General features: G+C 55.1%; 13 protein-coding genes across 13 annotated transcripts; 6 read left to right on the top strand and 7 right to left on the bottom strand.

Moving 5' to 3' along the window:
• Window positions 1-170: 170 nt before the first annotated feature.
• On the bottom strand, window positions 171-1,655 carry Malapachy_3307 (putative zinc finger protein; the record flags this gene model as incomplete). Its single annotated transcript, XM_018137780.1, has 1 exon — window positions 171-1,655. One exon carries the CDS (start codon window positions 1,653-1,655, stop codon window positions 171-173), a length of 1,485 nt encoding a protein of 494 aa, XP_017993630.1.
• Window positions 1,656-2,180: 525 nt separating this feature from the next.
• Window positions 2,181-2,927, top strand: Malapachy_3299 (snare protein of golgi compartment; the record flags this gene model as incomplete). The annotated part of the gene is made up of 1 exon (XM_018137772.1): window positions 2,181-2,927. One exon carries the CDS (start codon window positions 2,181-2,183, stop codon window positions 2,925-2,927), a length of 747 nt encoding a protein of 248 aa, XP_017994093.1.
• A 74-nt stretch (window positions 2,928-3,001) lies between these two features.
• Malapachy_3278 (crm1-nuclear export exportin) lies at window positions 3,002-6,278 on the bottom strand (the record flags this gene model as incomplete). The annotated part of the gene is made up of 2 exons (XM_018137752.1): window positions 3,002-6,223; window positions 6,255-6,278. 2 exons carry the CDS (start codon window positions 6,276-6,278, stop codon window positions 3,002-3,004), a joined length of 3,246 nt encoding a protein of 1,081 aa, XP_017993637.1.
• A 338-nt stretch (window positions 6,279-6,616) lies between these two features.
• Window positions 6,617-10,092, top strand: Malapachy_3298 (pho81-cyclin-dependent kinase inhibitor; the record flags this gene model as incomplete). The annotated part of the gene is made up of 4 exons (XM_018137771.1): window positions 6,617-6,622; window positions 6,657-6,731; window positions 6,785-7,159; window positions 7,186-10,092. The coding sequence occupies 4 exons, from the start codon at window positions 6,617-6,619 to the stop codon at window positions 10,090-10,092; spliced, it is 3,363 nt and encodes a 1,120-aa protein (XP_017994094.1).
• A 135-nt stretch (window positions 10,093-10,227) lies between these two features.
• On the bottom strand, window positions 10,228-10,614 carry Malapachy_3316 (ribosome biogenesis related -like protein; the record flags this gene model as incomplete). The annotated part of the gene is made up of 1 exon (XM_018137789.1): window positions 10,228-10,614. One exon carries the CDS (start codon window positions 10,612-10,614, stop codon window positions 10,228-10,230), a length of 387 nt encoding a protein of 128 aa, XP_017993578.1.
• A 498-nt stretch (window positions 10,615-11,112) lies between these two features.
• On the top strand, window positions 11,113-12,299 carry Malapachy_3297 (calcium calmodulin-dependent protein kinase; the record flags this gene model as incomplete). The annotated part of the gene is made up of 2 exons (XM_018137770.1): window positions 11,113-11,149; window positions 11,179-12,299. The coding sequence occupies 2 exons, from the start codon at window positions 11,113-11,115 to the stop codon at window positions 12,297-12,299; spliced, it is 1,158 nt and encodes a 385-aa protein (XP_017994091.1).
• A 119-nt stretch (window positions 12,300-12,418) lies between these two features.
• Malapachy_3279 (t-complex protein alpha subunit (tcp-1-alpha)) lies at window positions 12,419-15,713 on the bottom strand (the record flags this gene model as incomplete). The annotated part of the gene is made up of 3 exons (XM_018137753.1): window positions 12,419-13,940; window positions 13,978-14,200; window positions 14,273-15,713. 3 exons carry the CDS (start codon window positions 15,711-15,713, stop codon window positions 12,419-12,421), a joined length of 3,186 nt encoding a protein of 1,061 aa, XP_017993636.1.
• A 163-nt stretch (window positions 15,714-15,876) lies between these two features.
• Malapachy_3303 (spindle assembly checkpoint protein) lies at window positions 15,877-19,063 on the top strand (the record flags this gene model as incomplete). The annotated part of the gene is given in 2 exon segments (XM_018137776.1): window positions 15,877-19,040; window positions 19,060-19,063. 2 exon segments carry the CDS (start codon window positions 15,877-15,879, stop codon window positions 19,061-19,063), a joined length of 3,168 nt encoding a protein of 1,055 aa, XP_017993626.1.
• Window positions 19,064-19,189: 126 nt separating this feature from the next.
• On the bottom strand, window positions 19,190-20,689 carry Malapachy_3281 (afg1-like atpase; the record flags this gene model as incomplete). The annotated part of the gene is made up of 1 exon (XM_018137755.1): window positions 19,190-20,689. The coding sequence occupies one exon, from the start codon at window positions 20,687-20,689 to the stop codon at window positions 19,190-19,192; it is 1,500 nt and encodes a 499-aa protein (XP_017994016.1).
• Window positions 20,690-20,974: 285 nt separating this feature from the next.
• Malapachy_3326 (hypothetical protein) lies at window positions 20,975-21,595 on the top strand (the record flags this gene model as incomplete). The annotated part of the gene is made up of 2 exons (XM_018137799.1): window positions 20,975-21,262; window positions 21,299-21,595. 2 exons carry the CDS (start codon window positions 20,975-20,977, stop codon window positions 21,593-21,595), a joined length of 585 nt encoding a protein of 194 aa, XP_017993526.1.
• Window positions 21,596-21,723: 128 nt separating this feature from the next.
• Malapachy_3290 (urease accessory protein) lies at window positions 21,724-22,604 on the bottom strand (the record flags this gene model as incomplete). The annotated part of the gene is made up of 2 exons (XM_018137764.1): window positions 21,724-22,345; window positions 22,372-22,604. The coding sequence occupies 2 exons, from the start codon at window positions 22,602-22,604 to the stop codon at window positions 21,724-21,726; spliced, it is 855 nt and encodes a 284-aa protein (XP_017994087.1).
• Window positions 22,605-22,762: 158 nt separating this feature from the next.
• Malapachy_3286 (hypothetical protein) lies at window positions 22,763-24,440 on the bottom strand (the record flags this gene model as incomplete). Its single annotated transcript, XM_018137760.1, has 3 exons — window positions 22,763-22,857; window positions 22,887-23,753; window positions 23,780-24,440. 3 exons carry the CDS (start codon window positions 24,438-24,440, stop codon window positions 22,763-22,765), a joined length of 1,623 nt encoding a protein of 540 aa, XP_017994017.1.
• Window positions 24,441-24,560: 120 nt separating this feature from the next.
• Window positions 24,561-24,962, top strand: Malapachy_3302 (hypothetical protein; the record flags this gene model as incomplete). Its single annotated transcript, XM_018137775.1, has 1 exon — window positions 24,561-24,962. The coding sequence occupies one exon, from the start codon at window positions 24,561-24,563 to the stop codon at window positions 24,960-24,962; it is 402 nt and encodes a 133-aa protein (XP_017993627.1).
• Window positions 24,963-25,001: the final 39 nt, after the last annotated feature.

Genomic DNA, 25,001 nt, shown 5'->3' with positions numbered 1-25,001 from the left:
TACCCACGTCTCGGTGGCACAGTCCACTCTGACAGGCCGCGACGCCTCCCCCACACAAGGCACCGTGCACCGCTTACTAAGCCACAAGCGATCGGTCTATTATCAGCGAGTGGCTGCCTGGCGCCTCGTTCGGTCTCACGCCTTGTCAACTTATCGGTCTACGAACAATCCTACTGGGGCGCCTCAGACTCGGGCTCTTCGCCTTGCGACGTACCTGTGGTAGGCGGGGGCGGGGGCACGCTGCCACTTTGGCTCGTGTTGCTCGAGGAGCCCATGCGTGGGCTCGACATTCGTGGCATGTCACGCGCACACGAAAAGGCCGACAGGTACGGCGAAATGTTCGAACTCAACGCCGTGTTCGAAAACGGTGAAAGGGTTCCTGACGAAAAGCGGCCCAAGTCTTTTCCGTGGGGGTGTTGGTACATGCCAGCCACAGGCGCAGAGCCATTCGCTTCGCTGTAATGACCAGCGGTATGGGCCGCGTTGGTGCCCGGTGCATACGTGCCGGTGTGCTCGGCACCCGTATGTTGCGACGGGTAGTAGGCTGCAGAGCTAGCTGTGCCGGTACCAGTGCTAGGGCTGTTGGCGCCACTCGAAGAATGCGTGCCGCTGTACATGCCTTGGCCACGCGACGAGAGCTCTGGGTGGATAGCAGCAGTACCAGAGATATAGGGCATATTGGCATTCCGTGACGTTCCACTCACGCCGTGTGCGTACATTTTCGAGTCATGCATACGCGTAGGCATTTGCGCATGGGCATTCATGGGCATACCGGTGTAATGCGCCGCACCCCCCTTGGCATGCGTATAGTCACCCTCTGCATGGTTGGTCGAATGCCCCGCGTACGATGGAGGCGCTGTGTTGTAAGAGTACGACTCATCAGCTTCGCCTGCTGGAGCACCACCTTCCAGCGGAGGCGGCGGCTGTATAGATGGATCCACAGCCGCAGCAGAGAGTGCAGGGTCCACCGACAAGTCCGCCACAGCATCACGGTCATTCCTCGTTCGCATCTGCGACGATGTACGTCCCTTAGTCGAGCGCGGTGTCGAGCGCGGTGTACGCTCCGTCTTGGCGCGGTTATCACTGGAAGCAGCCGCTTGGCCTTCGCCGCTTAGCACCACGCGGCACTTGGTCTTGTGACGCGCCAGCACATCGCTACGCGAGAACGACTTTCCACATGGGCACGCAAAGGGGCGAATGTCCGCATGGCGTCGCTCATGGCGACGAAGATATTCCAGGCGCGAGTATGATGTGTTGCATGTAGGGCAAAGGAAGGGAGGCCCATGCTGTGGCGTCGACGAAGCCGCCTGCGTCGGTGCCTGTGCCGGTGTGGGCTGCGTCTCTGTTTGTCCTTGTGTTGGCGGTGGCACATTGACAAACAAGTTGGAGTTGTTGGCAGTTTCGCCGACGGAGGAAGAGAATGTAGCCAGCGCTTCCGCAGCAGCTGCATGAGGTCCACCAGACACATTACCGAGAAAATCGATCGTATTGTACTGTGGAATAGAAGCCTGAGATGCCGCCTTGCCTGGGTATGACGTGGCATCTTGCTTTTGTGCCTTCATGGGTGGGCCGTCTTCGTGCGTAGGCGGCTCGCGCGCGTCGTCCGACTTGACACGCGACTCGTGGTAGCTAGGTGGGGGTCCACCAGCGTCCATACTGTTGTAGATCTTGGAAACGGTTGTAGTCTTAGAAAAAATAGAGTGATCCTCAACAATCAAACACGATCCAGTCACACACAGGGGCTCTGGTCGTCGTTGTTGCGGTGGAGGTGGAGGATCCACTTACGAGGCGTAGTGGTCAAACTTGCGACACGGTACGCGTTCAGCGAGAAAGACCAAGAGCAATGAGCAATGGTCAAGTATATAGGATACAATGAGCTTCCACGTGCGTTACAAAGCCAGGAAAATGCTCACAATAAATCGGCTGGGGGGACAAAAACGTAGTGTGCCACAGCCGATGAAAACAGTGGAGGGAGGGGGAGATGGGAAAAGCGCGTCAGTGGTGCTGGCACGCGGTGCAAGTCGGGCGCGGCCTGAACGGCCGCCACGGCTTGACTCTTGCGCGTCGACTCGGCACGTCCCGTTGGACCGATACATGCTCTTTGCATGCCGATTACGTACTACCACGTGAGCAAGAAATTCTGAACACGTGGGAGGGTGGGCGCACAGCTCTCCACCGACATGTCATGGGAGCCGCAATTGCGGCGCGTCCGGCAGACACAATCGAAGCTGGACGCCAGGCTCACAGCTTATTCGCAGTATGCTTCCGAGGTAGCGCATGAGACACAGAGGGATAATGGATCTGCGCCGTCACATTCCGTTGCTCTGGATATGACAGGCTCAGGTCGCTTGCAGACTACGCCAACATCATCCAGCGATGCCACTTCCATGGAAACAGAACTGCAGGGCTTGCTGGCCCAGTATGCCGACGATATTGAAGGACTCGCTGCCTCTGTACAAGATGATCCACTACTTCCGCCATCTCATACCCAAATGCATATGATTCAGCGGCATCGTGAACTCCTAGTCGAGTTTGAACGTGACTTCTTCCGATGCAAAACACAACTCCGGCATACGCTGGACCGACAGCAACTGCTAGGGCATGTGAAAGACGATATTAACAATTACCGCGAACAAAATGCTTCTGAAATCCAAGGATATCTACAAGAACGCACACACTTGGACCGATCTCATCAAATGATTGATGAGACGCTCGACCAGGCCTTTGCAACGCAAGCGGAATTCCGTGCGCAACGCGACATACTGTCGGGCTCCCTAGGTCGTATGCAGCAAGTCATTGCGCAGGTACCATCGCTAAACAGCATCATTCATCTGATATCAAGACGCCGTCGTCGTGACACGGTGATATTAGGCATTGTCATCGGTGTTTGTATTGTGCTTCTACTTTTGATGGGCGTGCGTCGATAATGGACTTACCCAAAATATGTTTCCCTTTGTAACACTACTGCCACCTATACCTAGTATAATAGCTCTGTAAACAGTCACAGTTCTTCATCCTCTTCCGTGATCTGCGAGGGTTTAAGCATACCAGGAATCTTGGCTGCATTTTCACGTTCCTGCGCAGCCTTGCGTTGTTGCTCCGCTTCCTTGTCTTCCAAGAACAAGTCCGCGTTGTCCGAACCACCAGCCACCTCACGCGACGTAATAAGGAAGTCACGCAAGTGTACCTTGTACTGCACTAAGTCGGACGACATCGAGCACAAGCCGCTCACGAACTGATCGATGTACTGCGGCTGAACATGCGGGAAGGCGGTGCGCAGCAAGTTTGCAGTGTATTGGCGGATGAACAGACGGTTGTTCATATTCGGATCCTGAACCTGAGCAGGGTCCCACAGCGGCACGGAGACCTTGTCGGTCTCGATCAGCTCAAAGATGCGTGCCAACAACAGACACTGCGTCTTGAAGCCACTCTTGTGGTCCGAGTCCGTGAGTACATAAAAGATGTCCTGCAGCATGTTCAGTAGATACTGCTGGAAAAAGGCGCCCGAGATCGACGGATCCGTGTTGGCAATGTTGTTCAGTAGCTCCAGACAAATGTTTAGGCCCGTGTCGGCAATATCACGCATTGTATGCTTGATAGCCCAAATGATCGAGTCCATGGTCAGCTTGAACTTGGGCGGAGGAAGTTCCAGCAAGGCCGAGAAGCAGTGCAGGTTGATGGCGCGCAGCAGCTTAAAGAAGCCAACACGGTGCTCAGGGAACTCGGCAAAGTCCTGGTTGATCATATTGAGTGTAGGCTCGAATACAGCATCCAGGACCGGTGGAATCTTGTCCGTAAGCAAACCTGCCAAGCGCGTCGTAATGGTGGCCATCACGTTGAGCACTTCCGCATCTCGTGCCGCAGGAATATTGTTGTGGTAGTCGCCTAAAATCGCATCCAGCAATGATGGAATCAAGTTGGTATTCACCGATTCCAGATCATCGGCACGACGAATGTACGTGTCAACCAGGCGCAAAATATCCTTCTTGATGGCGCGAAGACCACGCACCATAGGCGTCTTGGTCGCAATCAGGCCTTCCGCCTCTACCTTGGCGCTAACAATGCCACTCACGCTTCGATAGAGAGCCAGCATGTCGAGGTATATACGACCAATTTGGGGCAGGAAGAAAGGACCAATCGAGGTACACGCCGATACGTTTGTCTTCAGAACGTTGTTGAGTACCTTGATGTTATCAGAGTTGCTTAGCACATCCACGTTATTGTGCGCCTGCTTCATGAGATTGTCCCATGCATTGTTGGGAAGCTCCATAAGTTTCTCAACCAGGCGCTCCTGCATTGCACGATTGGGCTGCGCAGCAATCATGTAGCCCACAGCTTCGTAAAAGGTGTGCACTTGCTGAGGGGAGAGATCCACAGTAATCTGCAGCAGGTTGCGCAGAATCTCGTCAATAAAAGGCTCCTGCTCACCAGCCTGTTGCATGACAAAGTGGCGACGGCACTTTTGTGCAATCTTCGAGAATGTGTCACAGGCCATGTCTTGCACACCTTCATGGGTCTCATGCATGAACTCAAAGTTTTTGTTAACCACTGTCTTCAAGAACTTCCAATGCGCCTTCAGGAAGCGAGGATATTGGCCAACAATGTACATAATGTTGGAAGCCACAACAGCTTTGTTATCCTTACCTCGCTTCATCTCACACAGACCCAGAAGATCCTTAATGACAGTAACCAAGAAACGCTTTTCTGTCTCCTCATTCATAGCACCTGAGATCGAGCCAATAGCCCAGCAAAGAGTGTTCAAGTTGGCCCACGACCATTCCGATCCGTCCACCTGCTTCGCAAGCTTCTCCGTCATGATGTTCTCGGTGTCGAGAACGTCCAAGTGTGTGAGGTACACGAGCACTTCACGCATGGCCTTGTACAGCACAATCGTATCCGACTCCTTCAGGAACTCACGAACGATTTCACCTTCATCGTTCTCCACAATAAGTACCTCTTCTGGCTTGACCATTCGCTCGATCATAACCAGTCGAAGGTTCGACAAGATGTTCACATAGAACGCCTTTCGTCCTGTAGCCTGACGCTGCGCAGCCTGTGCACCTCCCAGGTTAAGACCCCACACAGAGTTGATGTCGTTCATCGGGAATTGCTGGTACTCTTCATACAGCTCGCTGACCAACTTCGCCCAGTACTCCAAGCAAATCTTGAACACTTCGCGCTCAGGTACTTGTGATACTTTGATCAGGTACAGATGCGCATTGAGCAGCACCTCTTGGTTCTCCGCATTCTCCAAGAGGCGAACGTGTGAAATTAAAAAGTTGCTGAGGAACAGCGCCAGGTTCAGCACGAGCTGCTGATCTTCGTCGGTCGACGTTTCGTACACACCAGCGATGTCTGTCGACGGCGGGATCATACGGTTGATCGACGTCATGACCATATTGAACAAGATGACAAACTTGGCGTCGTATTCGCTGCCCACGTTCAAGTTCACAATTTCCGAAAGACACTTGAGAGTCACGTTGCGGAAGTCAGGGACCTCCAGGAAACGATTGATTAGGTTGTCAATCACGTTGGTCTCAAAGATGAAGCCTAGGGGAATCCAGTTGAGGAAGCGAAGCATGGTTTCTAACGTAGCCTTGACTAACGAGGGCTTCGTCGCCTTTTCGAGTACTTCCGTGCACAGCTGGAACACCTCACTAAACTCACCGCAGAACTGGTTCTTAAGGTTGCGGGCTTTAGCCTGCGTCATTTGCTCCGCTGAGAAGTCAAACACTTCCTCGGACAACAGGCGCAAGATGGCCATGTTGTTCTCGCAGATAGAGAGAGAACTGCGTGAGGACGACACGATCTCAGGGATAAAGTTCGGCCAGTTGTGTGGCCACTCCTGTTTAAGAATCTGGATAAGCGTCGTATCAAGCTTTCCCAGAAGTGTGCGCTCACGCCGCAAAGCCTCTTCCTCCGATGACATCGACACAATCATCTCTACGATGAAATTACGAATGCCCTGTTGTTGGTCCACCGGCAACACTTTCCATCGTGTAGAGATGAGCTTATCGAGGATCTGCAGGGAAATGTACTTCGTCTGCGAGCTGCTGCTTTGTTGAAGAATGGCAGGCACGCGTTGCCATGCATCAGGATGCTCCTGGAACTGCGCCAGCACCTGTTGTGCCATACGCTGATCCGCACCAGTTCCCGAAAACATGGCCGTCACAACATTGTCCAAGAGGCCAATGTCGAGGTCTTGGCTAAAATCCAAAATAGCCTACCATCGTGTAAGTAGCCGCCACAGATACTGGTTTCGTGATACGAACCTCCATTGCTGCAATATAGAGAGAATCACGCCTAAACTAGTCGTGTTATTCTTTCTTTCTTTGCCAGACCGCGAGAGGTGATGATATTTGTCCGCTCAGGAACGATGGTCCAACAGCACGTACGCAGTACGAACACGCCTCCCACAAGATTGGTTGACACGTCGCGAGCTCGCTAGGGTGGCCACCCGCTCGCGCTCATCACGTGCTGTCGCCCGTCAGGGCACGTGGGCCCGGGCGTATGCGTGAAGCCACACCGAGCAGCATCGGGTCGACACCGGGTTGCGGTGTGTGACGTTGATCTTAGTCTCTCCGCGAGACGGGAACGCTCGACCGCCTGGCTCGAGATGAAGGTACGTATGTATGAGCTGGCGACTTATGCGCTAGTTCGGAAAGCAAATTCTCAGTCAGCAAATTTCAGGATGGGGGTCCTACTACTTGGACTACAAGTTCCTGAAAAAGGTATGTCACTTAGGCAATGCCTAGATGCCGCGGAACAACTCTTACACGTATAGATCATCAATTCGCTTGAGAAGGGCCGTCTTTCCGATGCTGCTTTGTTTGCTACGAGCGTCCGGCCCTCCGAAGACACGACTAAGGAACCACTGTTGCCGATCGACTCGCCAGGTTCCGACCTGCAAGTGCACAAAGCAGCCTTCTTTTTCCGCCTGGAGCGTGAGCTGGAGAAAATCAACGAGTTCTATTTACAGAAGGAGTCCGAACTTCGAGCACGCCTGTCCACGTTAGTGTCGAAGAAGCGACATCTCATCGCCTTAGCTACGTATTCTACTGGAGGAGCGACCGCACGTCGTTTCACGCGCGAAACACCTTCTTTAGTGGTCTTGTTGGAAGGGTTCCGATACTTTGAGAAGGACCTTGCCAAGCTTCAGGTATGTTCTGAGTGTCTGACGTGTAGCAATTTATCGAGATCAATGCGACAGGATTTCGCAAGATTTTGAAAAAGTGGGACAAGCGTTTCAAGTCGCAAACCAAGGAGCTATACTTGGAGCGGCAAGTGGAAGTGCAGCCCTGCTTCAACCGCGAGTTTATTGCAGAGATGAGTGATATTGCCTCTGCCAGTATCCTTCAGTTAGAGAGCCTCGCTGATGGTCATGAGTTGCCGGCAGCTAAGTACAGCAGCGAGAAAGCACTCTTGCGTGGAAGTCTTCCGTTCTCCGCAGCGAATTTGCCGGAAGGTATGCTACTTATGGACGACGATGAAAATGTCGAGGATTTCTTGTTCAAGTCTGAGCAGCCCATGGATTTCGAGGCACAACGGTCATCGGATGCGAAGACTGATGCTGTGGCTGAGATGGAGGAGCGCATATCTTCGGCCATTCGCGAAGGTCGAATCCAGGACGTTCGCACGATTATGGAAGAGGCCCAAATGCATGTCTCTCAGGACATGGAGGATGCCATGGGTAAGAAGGCCGCCAAGGCGGAAGCGATGGATCCAAATGGCCCTGTCAATACGGCCCTCTCGCATCAACTTTGGCGGGCGCTTATTAGTGCTTCGGCTGAATCTGTTCAGGCCGCTGTGGATGCAGACCTACCTAACTACGATTTCGTGGATGATATCAATGCACGCACAGCTCTGCATCTAAGTGCTGTGGCCAATCAACTTGCCCTGTGCAAGGCCTGTGTTGAGCATGGCGTGGACCCACGCCGCCTCGATGTATATGGTCGCGAGGCACTGGCCTATGCTGCTATGCATGGCCATACCGAGGTGGTGGCGTATCTGCTTTCCCTTCCTCAGGCCGTCGCCGACAAGGGCGGCATTGTGAACCGTCTTGACTTGGACGGCTTCTCGCCATTGATCCATGCAATTGTACGTGGACATACGGACGTAGTACGTTTGTGCCTCAACTTTTTGCGCTCGATGGATGCAGAGCTGCCGGGGAAGAGCGAGTCGAGTGATCTCTCGCCACTGGCTATTGCTGCGCAGCGCGGATATGTGGAAATCACACGGTTGTTGTTGGAGTACGGTGCCAAAGTGGAGGCCAATACAGAGGGCCTTATGCCCCAAACATTGGCAGCGCGGTCGGGGCACAAAGAGTGCTTGCAGCTACTCATTGATGCCAATGTGGATATTAATGCGACGGAAAAGGGCACGCTATGCACACCACTCTTCTACGCTGCTGAGTACGGCCATGCAGCTTGTGTGGATATGCTCTTGAAGGCTGGTGCTTCCATTGAGCACGTGGATGAGAAAGGACGTCATGCAGTATTCTATGCGGCATGGTATGGTTGGCGGGAATGCACGCTGATGTTGCTAGAAGCACACAAGAAAGCGTCTTCCTCCTTGTTGCCGAAGTCCGCGCATGAGCCCCCCGCGCCTGGCGGACCGAGTATGGAATCGGATCTTGACATGGAGATTGATGGTATTCCCTCATTGCATTTGCCGCCGCCTATTATTCCATTCCGGACATATGGCCACAACTACCTTGATAAGCGCTTCCTTCTGTGCTTTACATTGTCCAACACGTCCATTGTACTGCATCGTCCGTCAGCTGGAGATCGTCCGGATATTTTCCCCGGTCTATCTTCCTCGCTGAAGTTGGTGGTTACCCCTCGTGGTGGAGGCTCGAACGCCCAGGTCGCGATTCCTCATACAATTGTGCTGCCCATGGCCGATGAGCGCGAGGAAATCACGTTCCAATTGTCTGATTCGGACCAATTCTATTTGGAATGTGAACTCTTCCCCACATTTGGATCTGCTCGTATTGCCAAAGCTGTCTTACTCCCTGAAGTTCTCAGCCGTCTTCAACGCCGCACGGCGATTCAGCTCCCTCTCCTAGACTGGCAACTGAGTGTCGTAGGCCACATTCGGTTCTTCTTGGAATGTGTGTGTCCATACGGCAGTGTTCAGCTGCAAATTGGTGGTCGTGTGGAGACGTACTGGAAGAGCACGTTGCCTGGTAACAACAACCCGCCGCTGGTGGTGCCCCCGCCAACGCAAACTGGCTTCGTAGGCCGCACTGATGGGCATGACTCGCATGACACATCTTCGTATGTGACTGCCTCGTCGCTGTCTGGCAACTACTTGCGTGTGAAGGTGCAATTCACACGCGACTTGGTCCCTGTGGTATGCATGTCAGCCACTCTCCCTGTACCTGTATGGGGCCCTCGTGTTGCTCAAGTCACTGTGGCGGAAATGCAAGACATTGCTACCAAGACGTCGCACAACTGGGACTTGCCGGACGATGTGACCTTCTACACGTTACATGATTGGGAAAAGAAGCTCAGCCATTCCCTCGTAACGTTGGAGCATCTCCTTGCAACGTTACCTCTTTCTATTGGTGTGGCACTCGAGGTGGAGATGGACACGGATGTGAAGCAATCCTTAAACGATTGCATTGACGCTACACTGCATGCGGTCTATGAAGCAGCTGGACGCGAAAAGCGTAGCCGTCGTATCTTCTTCAGCAGTGCTGTACCCAGTGCCTGTGTCGCTCTTAACTGGAAGCAACCCAACTACGCTGTATTTTTCATCAACAAAGCTACGTTGGCAGCGGACTCATCGGCACATACCTTGCCGCCAGAGGCTGATCCCCGACAATCCAGCATTGCGGAGGCCGTTCGCTTTGCGAAGGGCAACAATCTGCTAGGTGTCATGATGGATGCCTCCATCCTAGAATCAGTACCTGAGCTTGTGCCGGCTGTGAAGGCAGCTAGTCTCTTGCTCATTACACTGAGCCGCCCTGATCCTACCTCGGAACTGGCTCAAATCTCGGCGCAAGGCTTGCTGGGGGCCCCTGCTATCGGAAATCAACATGTTTTCGACGGATTCCTCGAAAACAATATTATTGAATGCACAATGTAAATGAGTTACGTTGTGCTTGTATTATCGTAGATATTATAATATGATAGCATGATGGCCAACACATATAACGGCATACTTTGTACAGCATTTCTATGACACAAGGCATGGGCACATTCTTTGGGTATCGGGAGTTCATTACCTACGGCGCTTGGCCTTTCCGGCCTTCCGTGCCGTTTTGCGATGCATAGGAAGACCACGGGCCTTACGCCATTGCTCATTGCGTGAGCCACGGGGGCCTGATGTGCTGATCTTCTTATTCGGTGCCTCTTCCACCTGCATTTCTCCGTCCACAGCAGTGTCTGTAGACGCCGGCTCCTTCGCCGTTGCGTCCTCCATATCTTTGTCTTCGTCGTCATCCTCAGCTTCGAGCTCAGACAATTTGGGCATAGCAATACGTTGCTTCAATCGGTCAGACACCATTTGCAAACGAGCCGCCGCAGTAACTGCATAGTCGGAGGTATCAGTATAGCGCTTGCGGTTGCGGGCAGCGAGCTTGGAACTAGCACGCAGTGACTTGGCCATGGTGGAACGAGCACAATCCGAGACCAAAAAAAAATAACTAAAAAACGGCAAGGGCTTCAAAATTGTTTGGAACTAGGCTTAGCTAAATACAATCTCGCACACCTCTTAAATGCAACTCTGTGGAATAACGCAGTGGCCTACGGCGTTAGTTAAGGGGTATAACAGTTGCCTTCCATCCTGGAACAGCAACAGTGGGGGGTTCGAGTCCCTCACGCCGTATTTCTTTTTTATTTTTTTATTTTGCTTGCAAAGCTATGACTAAACCCTCCCATGTTATGGCCAAGTTGTAATTCGCTAGGTATAATACCCAAAAATACTTGGGACGTACAGCGTTCTGCACAAGCGTTCTGGGGGTGTAGATTTCAACAAGTGGCATAATTCCTGTATTGATTGGTCGATCAAAGATTTGCGGTTACGGCCAGTGCGAGCAACGTGCGTCTATCTCTCTGTCATCTCAACCTCTAGCCACTCTATCTTGGCCCGGCTATCGTATCCGCTATGGCGGACGAGCCAGAGGGACAGCCAGAAAGCTACAGTGCGTACTTGGTTTACTTATATACCCAGCTAAAAAGAAGGAGTATACGTTTCACAAGACTCTAGGGAAAGGCACGTTTGGTGTCGTTCGATCTGCTGTTCGAACATTGCCGGACGGAACACGTCGCCATGTGGCGATCAAGATCATGAGTAAAGTGTTATTGCAAGGCAAAGAGGAGAATGTTATGAAAGAAATTGAGATGCTGCAAAGTCTAGACCATCCCCACATTGTGAAACTTCTGGACTGGTTTGAGTCCAAAGACAAGTTTTACCTCGTATTCGAAGAGGCAAGTGGTGGCGAGCTTTTTGATCGGCTTGCTCGTGGCCGGTTTACGGAGAAAGTGGCCTGTCGTACAATCTATGTGATTCTGGAAGCTGTTGCATACATGCATAGTCATAACACTGTGCATCGTGATATCAAGCCAGAGAACATATTATATCGATCCAATGCGGAAGACGCTAATATAGTGCTTGTGGATTTTGGGATTGCTGCGCATCTTCGGAATCAAGAAGATACCAACTTGGATGGAATGTGCGGCAGTATTGGCTACGCGGCCCCTGAAGTGGTAGCGCAGAAGACCTATGGAAAGCAAGTGGATATGTGGGGCCTGGGTGTCGTTACGTTTTGCATGCTCTGTGGATATGCTCCTTTTTCATCTGGCAATGCTGATTTGTTCCGTGAACAGCTTGAACGGTATGATATCACATTCGATCCTAAGTACTGGGATACTGTGAGCAAGGAAGGCATTGACTTTGTGAAGCGATGCCTCACACGTGATCCTGACGAGCGCATCACGTCCATGGAAGCGCTAAACCATCCCTGGTTCGCAATGCTGTGGGACGACGAGGATGAGGGCTATGATGTAAGCGCAGGCATTCGTGATAATTACCGTACAAAATGGAAGAAGGCCGTCTCGACAGTGCGAGCTGCGCAACGTTTCCAAATCGCCGGTGAAGTCTCTCGTGTGAATGCCGCGCATTACGCGAATGGAGAGCCTCCTTCGCCACTATACTCAGACGATGAAGACCCAGACGCTTCCTTCTATAATGCCCGCAGCCAAGCTCATACCCCGCAACGTGATGCGCCACCTAGCGCAGCCCCTGCGACTCTCTGGGAGAAGCTTACAAGCTTAGTGGCCTCCTTGCACTAATTTCTATACCTATATATGTATATGTATATATATATATGTATGTATGTATGCCAACGCATGTATCGATCTTGGACGATTTATAGACACCAATTACGCCATGTACATATACTATGTCATGCCTACATGTGGTCATGTGGGTCCTCCTTGGGCTGCTCTGGCGGAATGGTAATGGCATCGTCAATACGGAGCAGACTCGTAGCGGCTTCCACACTGCTCTTCAGGCTGCGCAGCTTGCTCATCGTGGGCTCCAGTACACCAGCGCGAAGATTGTCGCGCACAGCACCGGACAAGAGGTCCAGACCAAAGAAACGCAGCGTCTTTTTCGGGTCGGTTGCGCCCGCGTTTTGGGCGGCGGTATGATACGCGCGCAACTTGGCCACAAGATCGGTGCTGTCCTTGGCCGCATTGACAGCTAGCGTCTTGGGAATGATCAACAGCGCCTGTGCAAACTCGGCAATGGCCAGTTGTTCACGCGAGCCGAGCGTGGTAGCAAAGTTTTCCAGGTAAATGTCCAAAGCCGTCTCTACCGCGCCACCACCAGGCACCACGGAGCCACTCTCCAGCGTACGTTTGATGACCGAGAGACTGTCATGCAACGAGCGCTCCATTTCGTCCAACATGTATTCATTCGCACCACGCAAAATGATCGAGCTAGAGCTGTACACCTTCGAGCCACGCACCAAGATCAATTCATTGTCACCCACACGCTCCTGAACAACTTCGTCGGCAGAACCGAGGCTGCTAGCGTCGAACGACTCCTCGCCATCAAGGTTCGCCAGACTGCTTACAAACTGACCACCTGTGGCCTTGGCAATGCGACGCAAGTCTTCCTTGCGGCAGCGACGTACTGCCATGGCGCCGGCCTGCACAAACTCCTTGAGACACAGGTCGTCAATACCCTTGGTCGTCAAGATGACGTTCGCACCAGTCGCTAGGATTTTGCGCACACGTTCTAGGACCATTTCACTCTCGCGCGCACGAATCTTTTCCAGCTGTTCAGGGTCGTCAATAGTGATGTGCACACCCATATGCATCCGCTGCTTGACAAGGTTGATGTCCAAGCAGGCGATCTTCGCATTCGTAATGCGTGTCTTCATGGCCTGCGAAGCCACAGTGCAGTTGAGGGCATAACCATGCACTAACACGCTCTCACGAGCCGACTTACCATGCGCCTTGAGCACATTTACGGCCTTCACAGGGTACTTGGTCTCACCGCGACCGTTGACAGTCTTGACGGCCAACATAGCATCGACGGCCATTTGTGCGAAAAAGTCATCGTCACTTCCAATGATCTTGCTAGACATGCTCGTCTTGGCCACATTGATCAGGCTCTCCTTGCCCAGGGCATCGACCTTGACGGCCAACACATTCTGGATGTACTTGATTGCCTCACGGCACGCCAGGCGGTAGCCGGTAATGATCGTCGTAGGGTGAATCTTATTCTTTACAAGCTCGTTCGCACGGCGCAGCAGCTCAGCAGCAAGAATCACGACAGAAGTCGTACCGTCACCCACCTCCTTGTCTTGCTGCTGTGCGAGCTCGACAAGGATGCGCCCAGCCGGGTGATCCACCTCCAAAAGCTGCAGAATCGTCGCACCGTCATTTGAAATAGTCACATCGCCAATATCGTCGACCAACATCCTGCACAGTTAGCCTGTTCTACCGCGTAGACACATACTTGTCAAGACCCACAGGGCCCAGCGACGACTTGACTACGTTCGCAATCGACTGCACGGCAAGTACATTCTGATCACGGATATCTGCACCAGACAGACGCTGTCCGCCGATAAAAAGGCCCGCATTGCGCGGGTCCTTCTGGAAGATCTGGGCCATGGCGCTGCAACAAAAGCAAGACTGACCGACAATGCTCGCCACGCGTTCGCGCGACGACAGCGGCGAGTCTCTCCCGGCCGAAAAAAAATTATGTAACTACACACCCCGCATCCTTTCGTCGACACTACGTATTTAGGTACGCCGCTTCTTGCCGTGCGGTCGCGAGGTCTCGACGGTGAACTTGGTCTCGCCCAGGGGAATGGGCTCCAAATCGCTATCGTCCTCGTCCTCCTCAGCATCTGAATCAGCCCACGCGTGAGCGTGAGAGTCATCGTCAGACGCGTCGTCAAAGAGCTCTTCATCACTGCCCAGCACATCGTGTGCTATCGCATTGTCGTTGCCAGGTGTACCCGCAGCCATATCCTCGTAGGCAAACTCGTCGTCGTCGTCCTCTTCTTCCCCAGCCTCGTCACTAGCGTCGTCCATAGCCTCTGTCGACGAAGCAAATGAGACTTTGCGTGCAGCCTTCTCCTGCTTTTTGCGCTCGACGTTGCGTTCCTGCTCGGCTTTGCGCTCCGCTGTAAGCCGCTTCTTCTCCGCAATCTCACGCGATTGTTGTGCTACTTCTGTAGCCGTCTTGTGTACATAGTCGTGGTACAGCACTGCACTGCCATTCAAACCTTCTTCAATCTTGACAAGGCGCAACTCCATACGGGGCCCAATCTCACGAAGTCGCACAGCACGTTGTGTATTGGCCGCATTGCCACGTCCCACGTAGTTTTGCGAGAGTTCCACAGCATTCTGTGGATCAGCCATATCTTCGGCCTCGGACTCGGCTTCACTAGTATCCGTGTCTTCGCCGCCCATCGCTGCACTACCACGCATGACATATTCAGCAATGTCGGTCGCATTGCCCAAGTTAACCAACGCACGCCCATGACGACGATGCTCGCCACCATGGCCCGTCACACTACCTGATGAAGCGGCCGAGGGACGTGTCGATCCTTCAATCACGCGACGCACAGAGCGCGAGACACCCACAGGGCGCACGGAGATCAGGTAATGACGCCAATCAATAGTCTTGGTATCCGGATTGTAGTTGAGCAAAACCACACGACGCACTTGCGATAGCCGCATCGAGTGCACATGCAGTGGCGGGAACATATTCTGGAAGACAGAGACTAGCAACTTCACATGCCGCTCCTCACTGCCAAAGTTGTTCAGCACAAGCAGCGGAGGCGTCGTGAACTCTGAGCCTGGGGCGATAGGCCGCCGTGAACTGCGCATAATATCGCCCGCCAAGGCATATTTGTTCACACGGAACGTCACGGTAGGCCCACGAGGGCAACGCAAGACACGCATGTTGATACCTGCATCGGTCTGGTTGAATATCATCATATGTGATACGCCCAGCGGGCCTGCCATAGTGAGGTAGTCGCGCAACTTGTTCTTCTCGCGCTCCTGCAAACGCGATGCCGTATTGGGCTCCATGATGCGGCGTACATCACGGACCAATGCTGAGACACTCTTGCCTACGCGGCCGCCGCGAATGACAAAGCTCTTCGGAGCGCGTGTGTCTGTCTGGGAGTTGTTGATGGGGCCCTTCAAATGGGTCCTTGTCTTTCTCCGTCGTTTCACCATCGTGGCACGCAGCTATCCATGCACGTCCACCAGCGACGTACAAAAAATTTTGACGCCCCCTTCCCTGGCAGGCCCTTTGCACGTGACGTGCGCGTCCACGCGTGTGTTGTGAGTCTGACCGCCTCCTCGTCCTGTGCCACAAAGTGAGCGACGTGCCGTGAACATGGAGCAGTCATGGGAGGCATCGCGTACACGCGCGACGCCGGCCAAGACGCCGTTAAAGGGGATGGAAGGTTCGCTGAAAACACCTCTTCGTACGCCCCTTCGCTCGATGGAGCAGACGTCGTCTACGCCCATCACACCATTTGAAGCCATTGAGTCACAGAAAGAGAATGTCCAGCCCCTTTCGCGAGGACGCAGTGCTCATGCCTTGAGTGCCGCCCTTAGCATGCAGCACAAGGAGCGCCAGCGTGTACTGGCTGCCCAGCGTCAGGAGCACGAAGATCATGTTACCAGCGAGGAGAATGCTGAATCGGATGATCCACTCGAGGCGTGGTGTGCGTATGTGAAATGGTGCGTGGATAACTACCCAGAAGGGAAGAGTGCCGAGAGTGGCCTTCTTCCGCTTCTGGAGCGTGCTACACGTACGTTCCGTGAGTCTGAGCAGTACCGCAACGATTCGCGCTACTTGCGCCTCTGGATTATGTATGCGCAAAACACCGATGTCCCACGCGATGTGTTCCAGTTCCTGCTGGCCAATGACATTGGGTCCAAGCTGGCAGGTCTGTATGAAGAGCTTGCCCATGTCCAAGAAAGCCTGGGTATGTACGAAGACGCCGATGCTACGTTCAAGCTGGGCATTGCACGACGCGTCTCGCCATTGGACCGTATCAAGCGGCGGTATCAGCAGTATCAGGAGCGCATTCTTGCGATGCCCACCTCGTCGACCGAGGAGGCAGGCGCCCCCACGTATGCGAAGGCGCTAGCGAGTGCCATGGCGAGGGCCGGTCGTAGTGTGCTGGGCACCAAGACGGGTCGCGGCAACGAAAGTGTGCCGACCAATGTGCTAGGCCATCACCAGCCCTTGTCCCAAGCGCCGCACAAACACACTGCACGTACCATGCATGTGTACGAAGACACAGAGAATGAGCCTGTGTCAGGCTCCTCAGGCGCCCGGTGGGCCCAGCTCGGCTCGGCCTCCGAACGACGGAAGGAAAACGCGGCAGGTATGCGCACACTCAAAGCTTTGCCTGGCGCAGCGGCCATGACGCCACGTACACAGGAGCGTGCCCTTGAAGTGTTTTGCGACTCGGACGAAGATGCGAGTCCGCGCCGCACACCGCGCCGCGACGATGTGCTCACCCGCAGTCAGCTCAGTGACGCAGACAAGTTGCGGCAGAACCCATTTTTGTACTATGCCCCTGAAGCGCTGTCGTCCCAGCCGGCCGCTGCGCCTACCCCTGAGCCCAGCAAGCCTGTGGCGCGTCCCGCCCTGTCGGCCTCGCAGCGCAGCACTCGTCCATCGAAGCCGACCAATGCCAAGCGAAGTGCCGAGCGACATGCGGCCCCCTTGGCACGTCTATACCCTGGCGTGGATATTGCCGCAGCCGTGCAGGACAAGGCGCGGCCAGTGCCACGTACCGCGGAAGTGTGTATGGATGAACTATATGCACAGCAGCGTGGCTACGATGTGTCGACGGCAGATCCATGGGCCTACCTGGACGAGCGCGTAGGACGTTGGTGGCCAGAGCCGCTAGCACGTCCGAAAGAACCGACTGTACGACGTGCGCCGAGCCCAACATTAGTCACCAAGGCGGCCATACAGGAAGTGGACTTGATGTTCAATGGCGATAGCGAGAGTGACGAGGCGTCGGACGAGTCGAGTGAGACGGACGATGACGATGTATGCTACCCGATTGTACGCCAGGACGAGAATGGAGGCGTCCAGCCCACGCCGCTTCGTACGCCCATGAATCGACGCCCATTTGGCCTGACGCCTGGTCGTACGCCCTTTGGTCAAACGCCTTCGCGGCCCTCCACCCAGCCGCTCACGGTTGCTGAAGACGAAGACGAGGAGGAAGAGGAAGAGCACAGTACAAGCGGGCCTGCCATGATGCATGTCCCCTTCCAGCCGCTGACGCCCATTACGGAGCGTACGGAGATCTCGCGCTTTACGTCGTACGAGGGAAATGCGGGCGGCGACAGGGAGGCAGCGTCAACGACGTTCATGCCGGTCGGCGGTCTCCGTGCCTTGCCCTCCACCTTGCAACTGCCGAATCCCTGCTCACCCGCGGACCCTGACATTGTACGTACGTTGCTAGCGAACCTGGCTGTGCCTGTGTCCGCGTTGCCTGGGTACGTCGATGCACGTGCAGACTCGACACAGTACTTGACGTACCTGACGTCACGTCTGAGTGGACAAAAGCAGCCACGTCGTTCCTCCGTGGGAGGCGCGCTGGACATGAGCGTGGCGGATATGCAGCTTACCGTGCTTACCCGTTTGGGCGAGGGTGGGTATGGCTCCGTGTTTCTCGCGCAGGATATGAACGATACTGTGCCGAGACCTGGAGATACACATGCGTCGTATGCAAGCAGTGCAGACGACGATGATGTCGACGAGTGGGAACGGCAGCATATGCTAGCGCTCAAAGTCGAGGCACCGCCCAATGCATGGGAATACTATATCCTGGAGCAGCTTCGGCACCGACTACCTACGTCGCTGCAGTCGTCGGTCGTGGGAGCACGGCGGTTCGTCGCGAGTCAGACGGAGTCGCTATTGTTGCTGGAGTACGCATCGCAAGGCACGCTGCTAGAGTTGGTGAATCATGCCTCCGCGGCCGGTGTGAGCAGCGTGTTGGGCGGCGGTGGCCAGGGAGGTATGGAAGAAGTCCTGGCGATGTTTTTCGTGATTGAGCTGTGCCGTGTGGTGGAAGGGATGCACACGGCTGGCATTCTGCATGGCGACTTGAAAATCGACAATTGCATGATTCGCTCGGAGGATGTGGAGGAATGGACGACGACCTATGCGGCGGATGGCCGTGGTGGATGGGCCGCCAAGGGGATCATGCTGGTCGACTTTGGCCGTGCGATTGACTTGGCGTGCTACCCGCCTGACCAGCGCTTCCTGGCAGACTGGCAGCCAGGCCACCAAGACTGCACGGAGATGCGCGAAATGCGGCCGTGGACGTACCAGGCCGACTACTATGGCCTAGCCAGCATTGCGTATTGCCTGCTGTTCGGCAAGTACATGGATACCACGTCGTATGTCAACGAACAGGGACGCAAGATGTACAAGATTCAGCAGCCGCTGCGTCGGTACTGGCAGACAGAGCTGTGGCAACGGTTCTTTGATCTCATGCTCAACCCGACCACGACGCCGAGCGAGTCGTGGCCCATCACGTCAGAGATAGCGGCGCTCCGTGCCGACATGGAAGCATGGCTCACAACACATTCGTTCCATGCCGGGAAGAACCTGAAAGGACTACTGAAGAAGGTGGAAATCTGGGCACTACGACGTATGTAGAACCTGTATAGCACTACGACTTGAGCAGCATAGCAGCCTCTGCATACGACTTGGTACCCATTTCTGTGAGACGCGAGAGAAGACGCGCGAACGCAAACAGTTCCTCGTCACCACTGAAGATCGACGAGCCTCCGATGTCGTCCATCGTCATTTTCAGGTCGTCCATCAACGCACGCATCTGATCAGAGGTCGTGTTGTCCATAGCGCCTTTCCCACTAAACACTTGCATAATCGGCACATCCGACGAGCAGAACAAACGCGTCTTGCTCTCGTACGCAGCATCCACAAACGTAATGAAACGACGTGCCAAGTCACGCATGTCAATGTTCATCAGCGGAATTTCGTCAATAAAGATCGTGTTGAATTCGTTGCACAGCGCAATGTAGTCAGCCGCACTGCGTGGACGCCCGCACAGATCCTGGAACGAGAACCGTGCCGTGTTGGACGTGCTCAGAGGGACGACCAATTGGTGGCCCCACACGCTCAACGAGCGCTCTTCCATCACAGGCTCGTCATCAGTAAGGGCCTCCCATTCCTGCTCGTACTCGGCCATGTCCTGCGACTTGCCGGTCTCAAAGTACGACCGGTACGTCGCTTTCGGCAGCTTGCGGTAGTCCGTGCCAGAGTTCAGATCCGTGACGTGGTACTGTGTCTCAAGAAGGTGAATGCATGGCAGGAAACTGCTGCGCTGAATACCGTTCTTGTACAGCTCGGAGGGCGGTCGGTTCGATGTCATGACTGTCACCACACCGTACCGCAAGAGTGTCTCCAGGAGACGACGCAGAATCATGGCATCCACAATGTCCACGACCTGGAACTCGTCAAAGCAGAGCACTTGCGTCTCTTGCGCAATTTCACGGGCGACAGGCTCAATGGGATCAATCTCGCCACCCTCATGCTGCGACTCCTCAGCCTGCGCAGGCGACGCTGCGGCGGCCGCCGCCGCCGACGCATGCGACAGCACAGCCTGGCCAACAATACCGGAGGCGCGGTGGTACTTGGACTTGTAGTAGTGCGAGCGCTTGTGCACGTCGATCATAAACTGATGGAAATGCACGCGGCGCTTTCGTGTCACATTCGGCGGCAATGTTTGGTAAAATAGGTCCATTAGCATACTCTTCCCGGTACCGACATCGCCATGCAAATACAAGCCTTCGGGTGCGCCAGCGGGACGTACCGCTTCTGTGGGCGTGGTGGCTTTCTTGGAGAAGGCACTTGCCAGCGTGCCAAACAGACCGGATGGATTGTTTTGCGCCGACTGCTCCATGATCTTAGCATTCTGATCGGGCAAGGGTAACAACGACATGAAGAAACGTGACATGGCACTGGGCGGTGGCGGGCCCAGGATGCCGTCTTCTGGCGCAGGAACAGAAGGCTGCTCATACGTTTTGAGCTGTTCATGCAGGTCATCGAGCAGTTTGGCAATCCTGCGCTGGAAATCGTCGCCGCGCAAGTCACCCGCAGCGACCTTTTGCTCGTACACATCCGAGGGCGAAGGCATAGAGTCGGCCATTGTCACAGCTGACGAGGAGAGCCATCGCACACCCGCGTACGTGGTCTGTCCACATCGCAGAGCGCAGCGCGCCGTCCATACGGATCGCACTAGCATGGCCTACCACGAAACGCCAAGGCTACACAGGGTAAGAAAGAGTGGAGTCGGCGGCCGCCGGCCACCCCTTCTCCACGACAGCGGCGGCAGCAGCAGCGGCAGCAGCGGTGCCGCTTCCTCCACATAGGGCGAGGCGGGCGGGCGTCAAAGTGTGGCACGCGTCGTAGACGTTCGCTGCCTGCCTACGACATGCCACTGCTCGTCGTGCCGCCCAACACGGTGGCAGCTTTACAGGCCATCCTCGCACGCGACGATGTGCCGCCATCTCTTCGTGACGATCTCCAAGCCGCGCTTCGCCCAGCACCCTTACATGGTGCAACGCCGGCCGATTTGTCGGTCACCGAGACATGTCTCCCACACCAAGTATTGGTCGACGTGGCCCATTGGGCACAAACCAAAAACGAGCCAACCCTGGCCTTGTCGGAACTTGTACGTGGCACCTCGCTGTATTTCAAGCCCCCACCTGTGTACCAACGCGTATGTACCCACGCCTTCACCACTCACGCCTCACAGCCCCCTGAATTGGATGCCTCGTTGGAAGCGATTCAACGTGCGCACGATGAAAAGGAATATGCACGTATGACTGCCGCACCGCCGCCAGCTGCTTGGAAGGCGACTACATTGGCGACGCTCTACCCACCGTCACGCGAAGCAGCGCAAGCGGAACGTGTGGCTTGGCGTCAAACACGCGCTCAAATGAGTGCCGTTCTTAACATTATGCTGAGTATGGGTGCCGTAGCTACGGCTGCATGGTGGGCAGGCGGCACAGCCAGTCCCATCTGGGTACGTTGGCAGTCCATGAAAAGCTGACATGCAGAAAGTCAGTGTGGCTTTTACACTCTCGATGATCGTAGGCATGGCCGAAGCGGCTCTCTATGCACGACATTGGAATATGGACAAACCACGGAGTCCTCCTACGACCCTACGCAAACGCAGCACTACGAAGAGGCGCTCGCGTTCGTCGGCGGACGGCCTGCCTTGTCCGCGCCTGCCGCCCGACGGGCCGCCAGAATAAGGTCGGCTACCGCATCGATACCCTGATCGAGCTTCACACTGGTAAACACTGTGGGGCCATTGTCACGCATTTTGTCAGCATCGCGACGCATCACCTCGAGCGAAGCGCCGACGTGCTCGGCCAAGTCGATCTTGTTGATCACCAGTACATCCGACTGCGAAATACCAGGACCGCCCTTGCGTGGCACCTTGTCACCACCCGATACGTCGATGACGTACACGTGGAAATCGGCCAATTCCACGCTAAAGGCAGCAGCAAGATTGTCACCACCACTTTCCACAAACAGCAACTGGGTGTCGTACTCAGCCTGCAGCTGCTCGAGCACTTCCATGTTGGCCGAGATGTCTTCACGAATCGCAGCGTGCGGGCAGCCACCCGTCTCGACAGCGCGAATGCGGTTGGTGTCCTGCAAGGCGGCATTGCGTACCAGGAACTCCTGGTCCTCCCGCGTGAAAATGTCGTTGGTCACCACCGCAATGTTGTATTCGTCACGCAGCTTCTTGCACAGCGCCAGCAATAACGCAGTCTTACCGGAACCCACAGGCCTATTGTAAGCATAGATAATACATACCCGCCAATACCCACGGTGAATGCACGCTCGCTCCAGTTGCGCTTCGCATAGTTCGGCATGTCACGCTCGCCAAACTTGCCCGGGTGGTCCATAATTTCGTGCGTGTGACCATGCTCGTTGGCACTGTGTGAGTGCGAGTGCGAGTGCGAGTGCGAATGATCATGCGAATGTTCATGCATAGAGGGCGGTGCACCGGCACCTGCACCGACTTTAAAGTCACATACGTCCGACATGGTTGTGGAAGGACACCAAGTCGGATCAGAGCGCGCACCCAACGTATACCCCGCTTTCGATCGGACGGATCACGTGGTACAACCGATGCGGGGGAACGGGGGAACGGCCGTCCTCCGACGACGTCGTATACACATCCTGGTATGGTGGCTACACAAATCTACTCCCACTGTGGACCTAGGATATCGTAGCGCTTACCACGCACGGCCCAGAGACCCCAGTTCGCCTTTACAGCCACACGTGTATCAAAGTCGGCTTCGCGTCAGTCATCCATCAATACATACCAATCGCCCACTGCTGGCTTGCAAACGCATTCTCGCCAGGTGTCAACAGCCAGTCAAATTCGCCACTCACGCCATCCACCGACTCAAAGGCAAGGACATCACGCTCGACATCCGCCGGCGAGAAGCCAGACACAAAGAGGGCACAGCGTGTCGAGAGAATCTGGCCGATGGCCTGCGCCCACTCACGCTGCGCCTGGACCACCGGAGCGGTCTGGAGCGACGTAAAGCCATGGCCCATCGCCACCACAGCAGGTGATGGCTCATCCGAGGGGACATCACCACCGGCTGGGCTCTTCATCACTTCCGTCGGGCGAAATTCACCTTGCGGTGCATGCGCCGAAGGCGTCGCAGCGGTGGCCTCCTCGTTGGCTTCGAGGGCATTCTTTGCATGGTACGTGTCACGCGCCGCCTTCATCTTGCGCTCTTCATCGCGTTCCTCCGCCCGCAACCGCGCCTGCTCGTCCACCGCAATGACACTAGGGAAGCCAAAGCCAGGAGCAAATGCAAAGAACACATCCGTATACGGATCAAACGGCTCAAACAACGAGTGAACTGTCTCATAGGTCGTCTGGACGACGGTGAGTGTCATACCTTCCGATACCGCGATGCTGCGGGACGGGAAGGGGAAAGGCGCAGTGCGCTCCTTGTACAGCGGGTGATTCCACGGGTGTGGCACAGTCTTCGGGGGCACATAAGCCTCAGGCCCAATGAGGATCACATGAATCGGGACGCGAGGGAACACGTACGAAATCTGGTTCCACACGTCCGGCGGCAGCGTGGCCTCCGCACGCGCACCCACCACAAAGATACGCACAGGATCCAGCTGTGGACGTGCTCCAATCTCGGGATGCAATGTCTGACGAAGAGCTACTGGTTAGTGGCTTGACACGTACGTGTAATAGAGCGCAGACCTTCGTGAGTTAAGCGCGAGCTGCGGCGCGTGTAAGGGCTATGCTCGTGCAGAGCGCCGACAATGGTCATAGGGAATGTAAGCAATTTGGAAACGTGGCGCTTGCTTCGCTCTGACTCGATCGAAGGGAAGTTGCGAGTGTAGAAGAACTGATCCCAGCCTGACAAGTTGACAGCGGCTTCCGGCGGTTGCTCGCGCGGAAGCTGAAATTCCGCCATCGGACGACCGCTTCGTAGGTCATGCTCATCCTCGTTCGCCTCTCGCAGCCGGGGGATGTACCGAGCATGCTCTGTATCTTCACGCCATTCCTTTTCCGAGTAGTGCGTTGGCCATCCACAATCGGGACACTCGAAATTCACGAGACGACGCACACCGTACTTGGACATACTAACAGGGCAAGGCGCCAAGGATCGAATTCGCTCGCCACGCGCGCGCATCGAGGGTATGGGCGACTCGGAGAGTTTATGGAACAAATTGTCCTGGGACAGCACAGGCGGTGGCGCGGCGGGCTTCTCCACCTTGGGTTTGCGCTTGAACAGACCGAAGAACGAACGTGTAGGCACATAGGCTACAGGCATAGTGGGCCGTACCGTAGGCCGTACCCGCGCCATGCGCCATGGTGCGAGAGGTGCGCTCTTCATCATCCTGGATCGCGTAGAAGGAGCTGCCGCGGCGATGGCCGCCGCGCCAAGCCGAGCGCACCTGCTTAGATAAGCGGAGCTCCGTCGTAGAAGCGAGCCTCCGCTCGCCTCGCTGTCCTTAGCATGTCGATGGAGGCGGCAGCCGCCGTACGCAAAGCGCGTATCCATGCGCTACGGTCGCTACGCGAAGCAGAGGAGGCGGGAGACCAGGCTGCCATCGCCGCCAATGCCTTTGGCGCGGTGGTAAAGCAATCCTTTCGGCAGAGCGAGCCACCAGCGTCGTTGGTATCGACACACAAGCCGCCTGAAACCGTAGAGAAGGAAGTGGATGGCTTGCAAGAGCGTGTGATTGAAAATGACCGAGCGAAACAGGCCGAGGATCTGGATTTGATGAACATAGCGCCACGGAAGCCCAATTGGGACCTGCGTCGTGACTTGGAGCAGCGTCTCCAGCAGCTCGACGCACGCACCAAGGCGGCGATTCACACATTGATTGGTACGTACATCTTGTCTTCTCACACGTAGTGCGCCGCGTAGGGGCGAAGAACGATGCTGGGGAAGAAG

This window comes from Malassezia pachydermatis (assembly GCF_001278385.1).
Source record: "Malassezia pachydermatis strain CBS 1879 chromosome Unknown scaffold1, whole genome shotgun sequence".
NCBI classification, from domain to species: domain Eukaryota; kingdom Fungi; phylum Basidiomycota; class Malasseziomycetes; order Malasseziales; family Malasseziaceae; genus Malassezia; species Malassezia pachydermatis.
The sequence above is the reverse complement of the archived record's forward strand: the minus strand, read 5'-3'. Positions and strand labels throughout refer to the sequence as shown.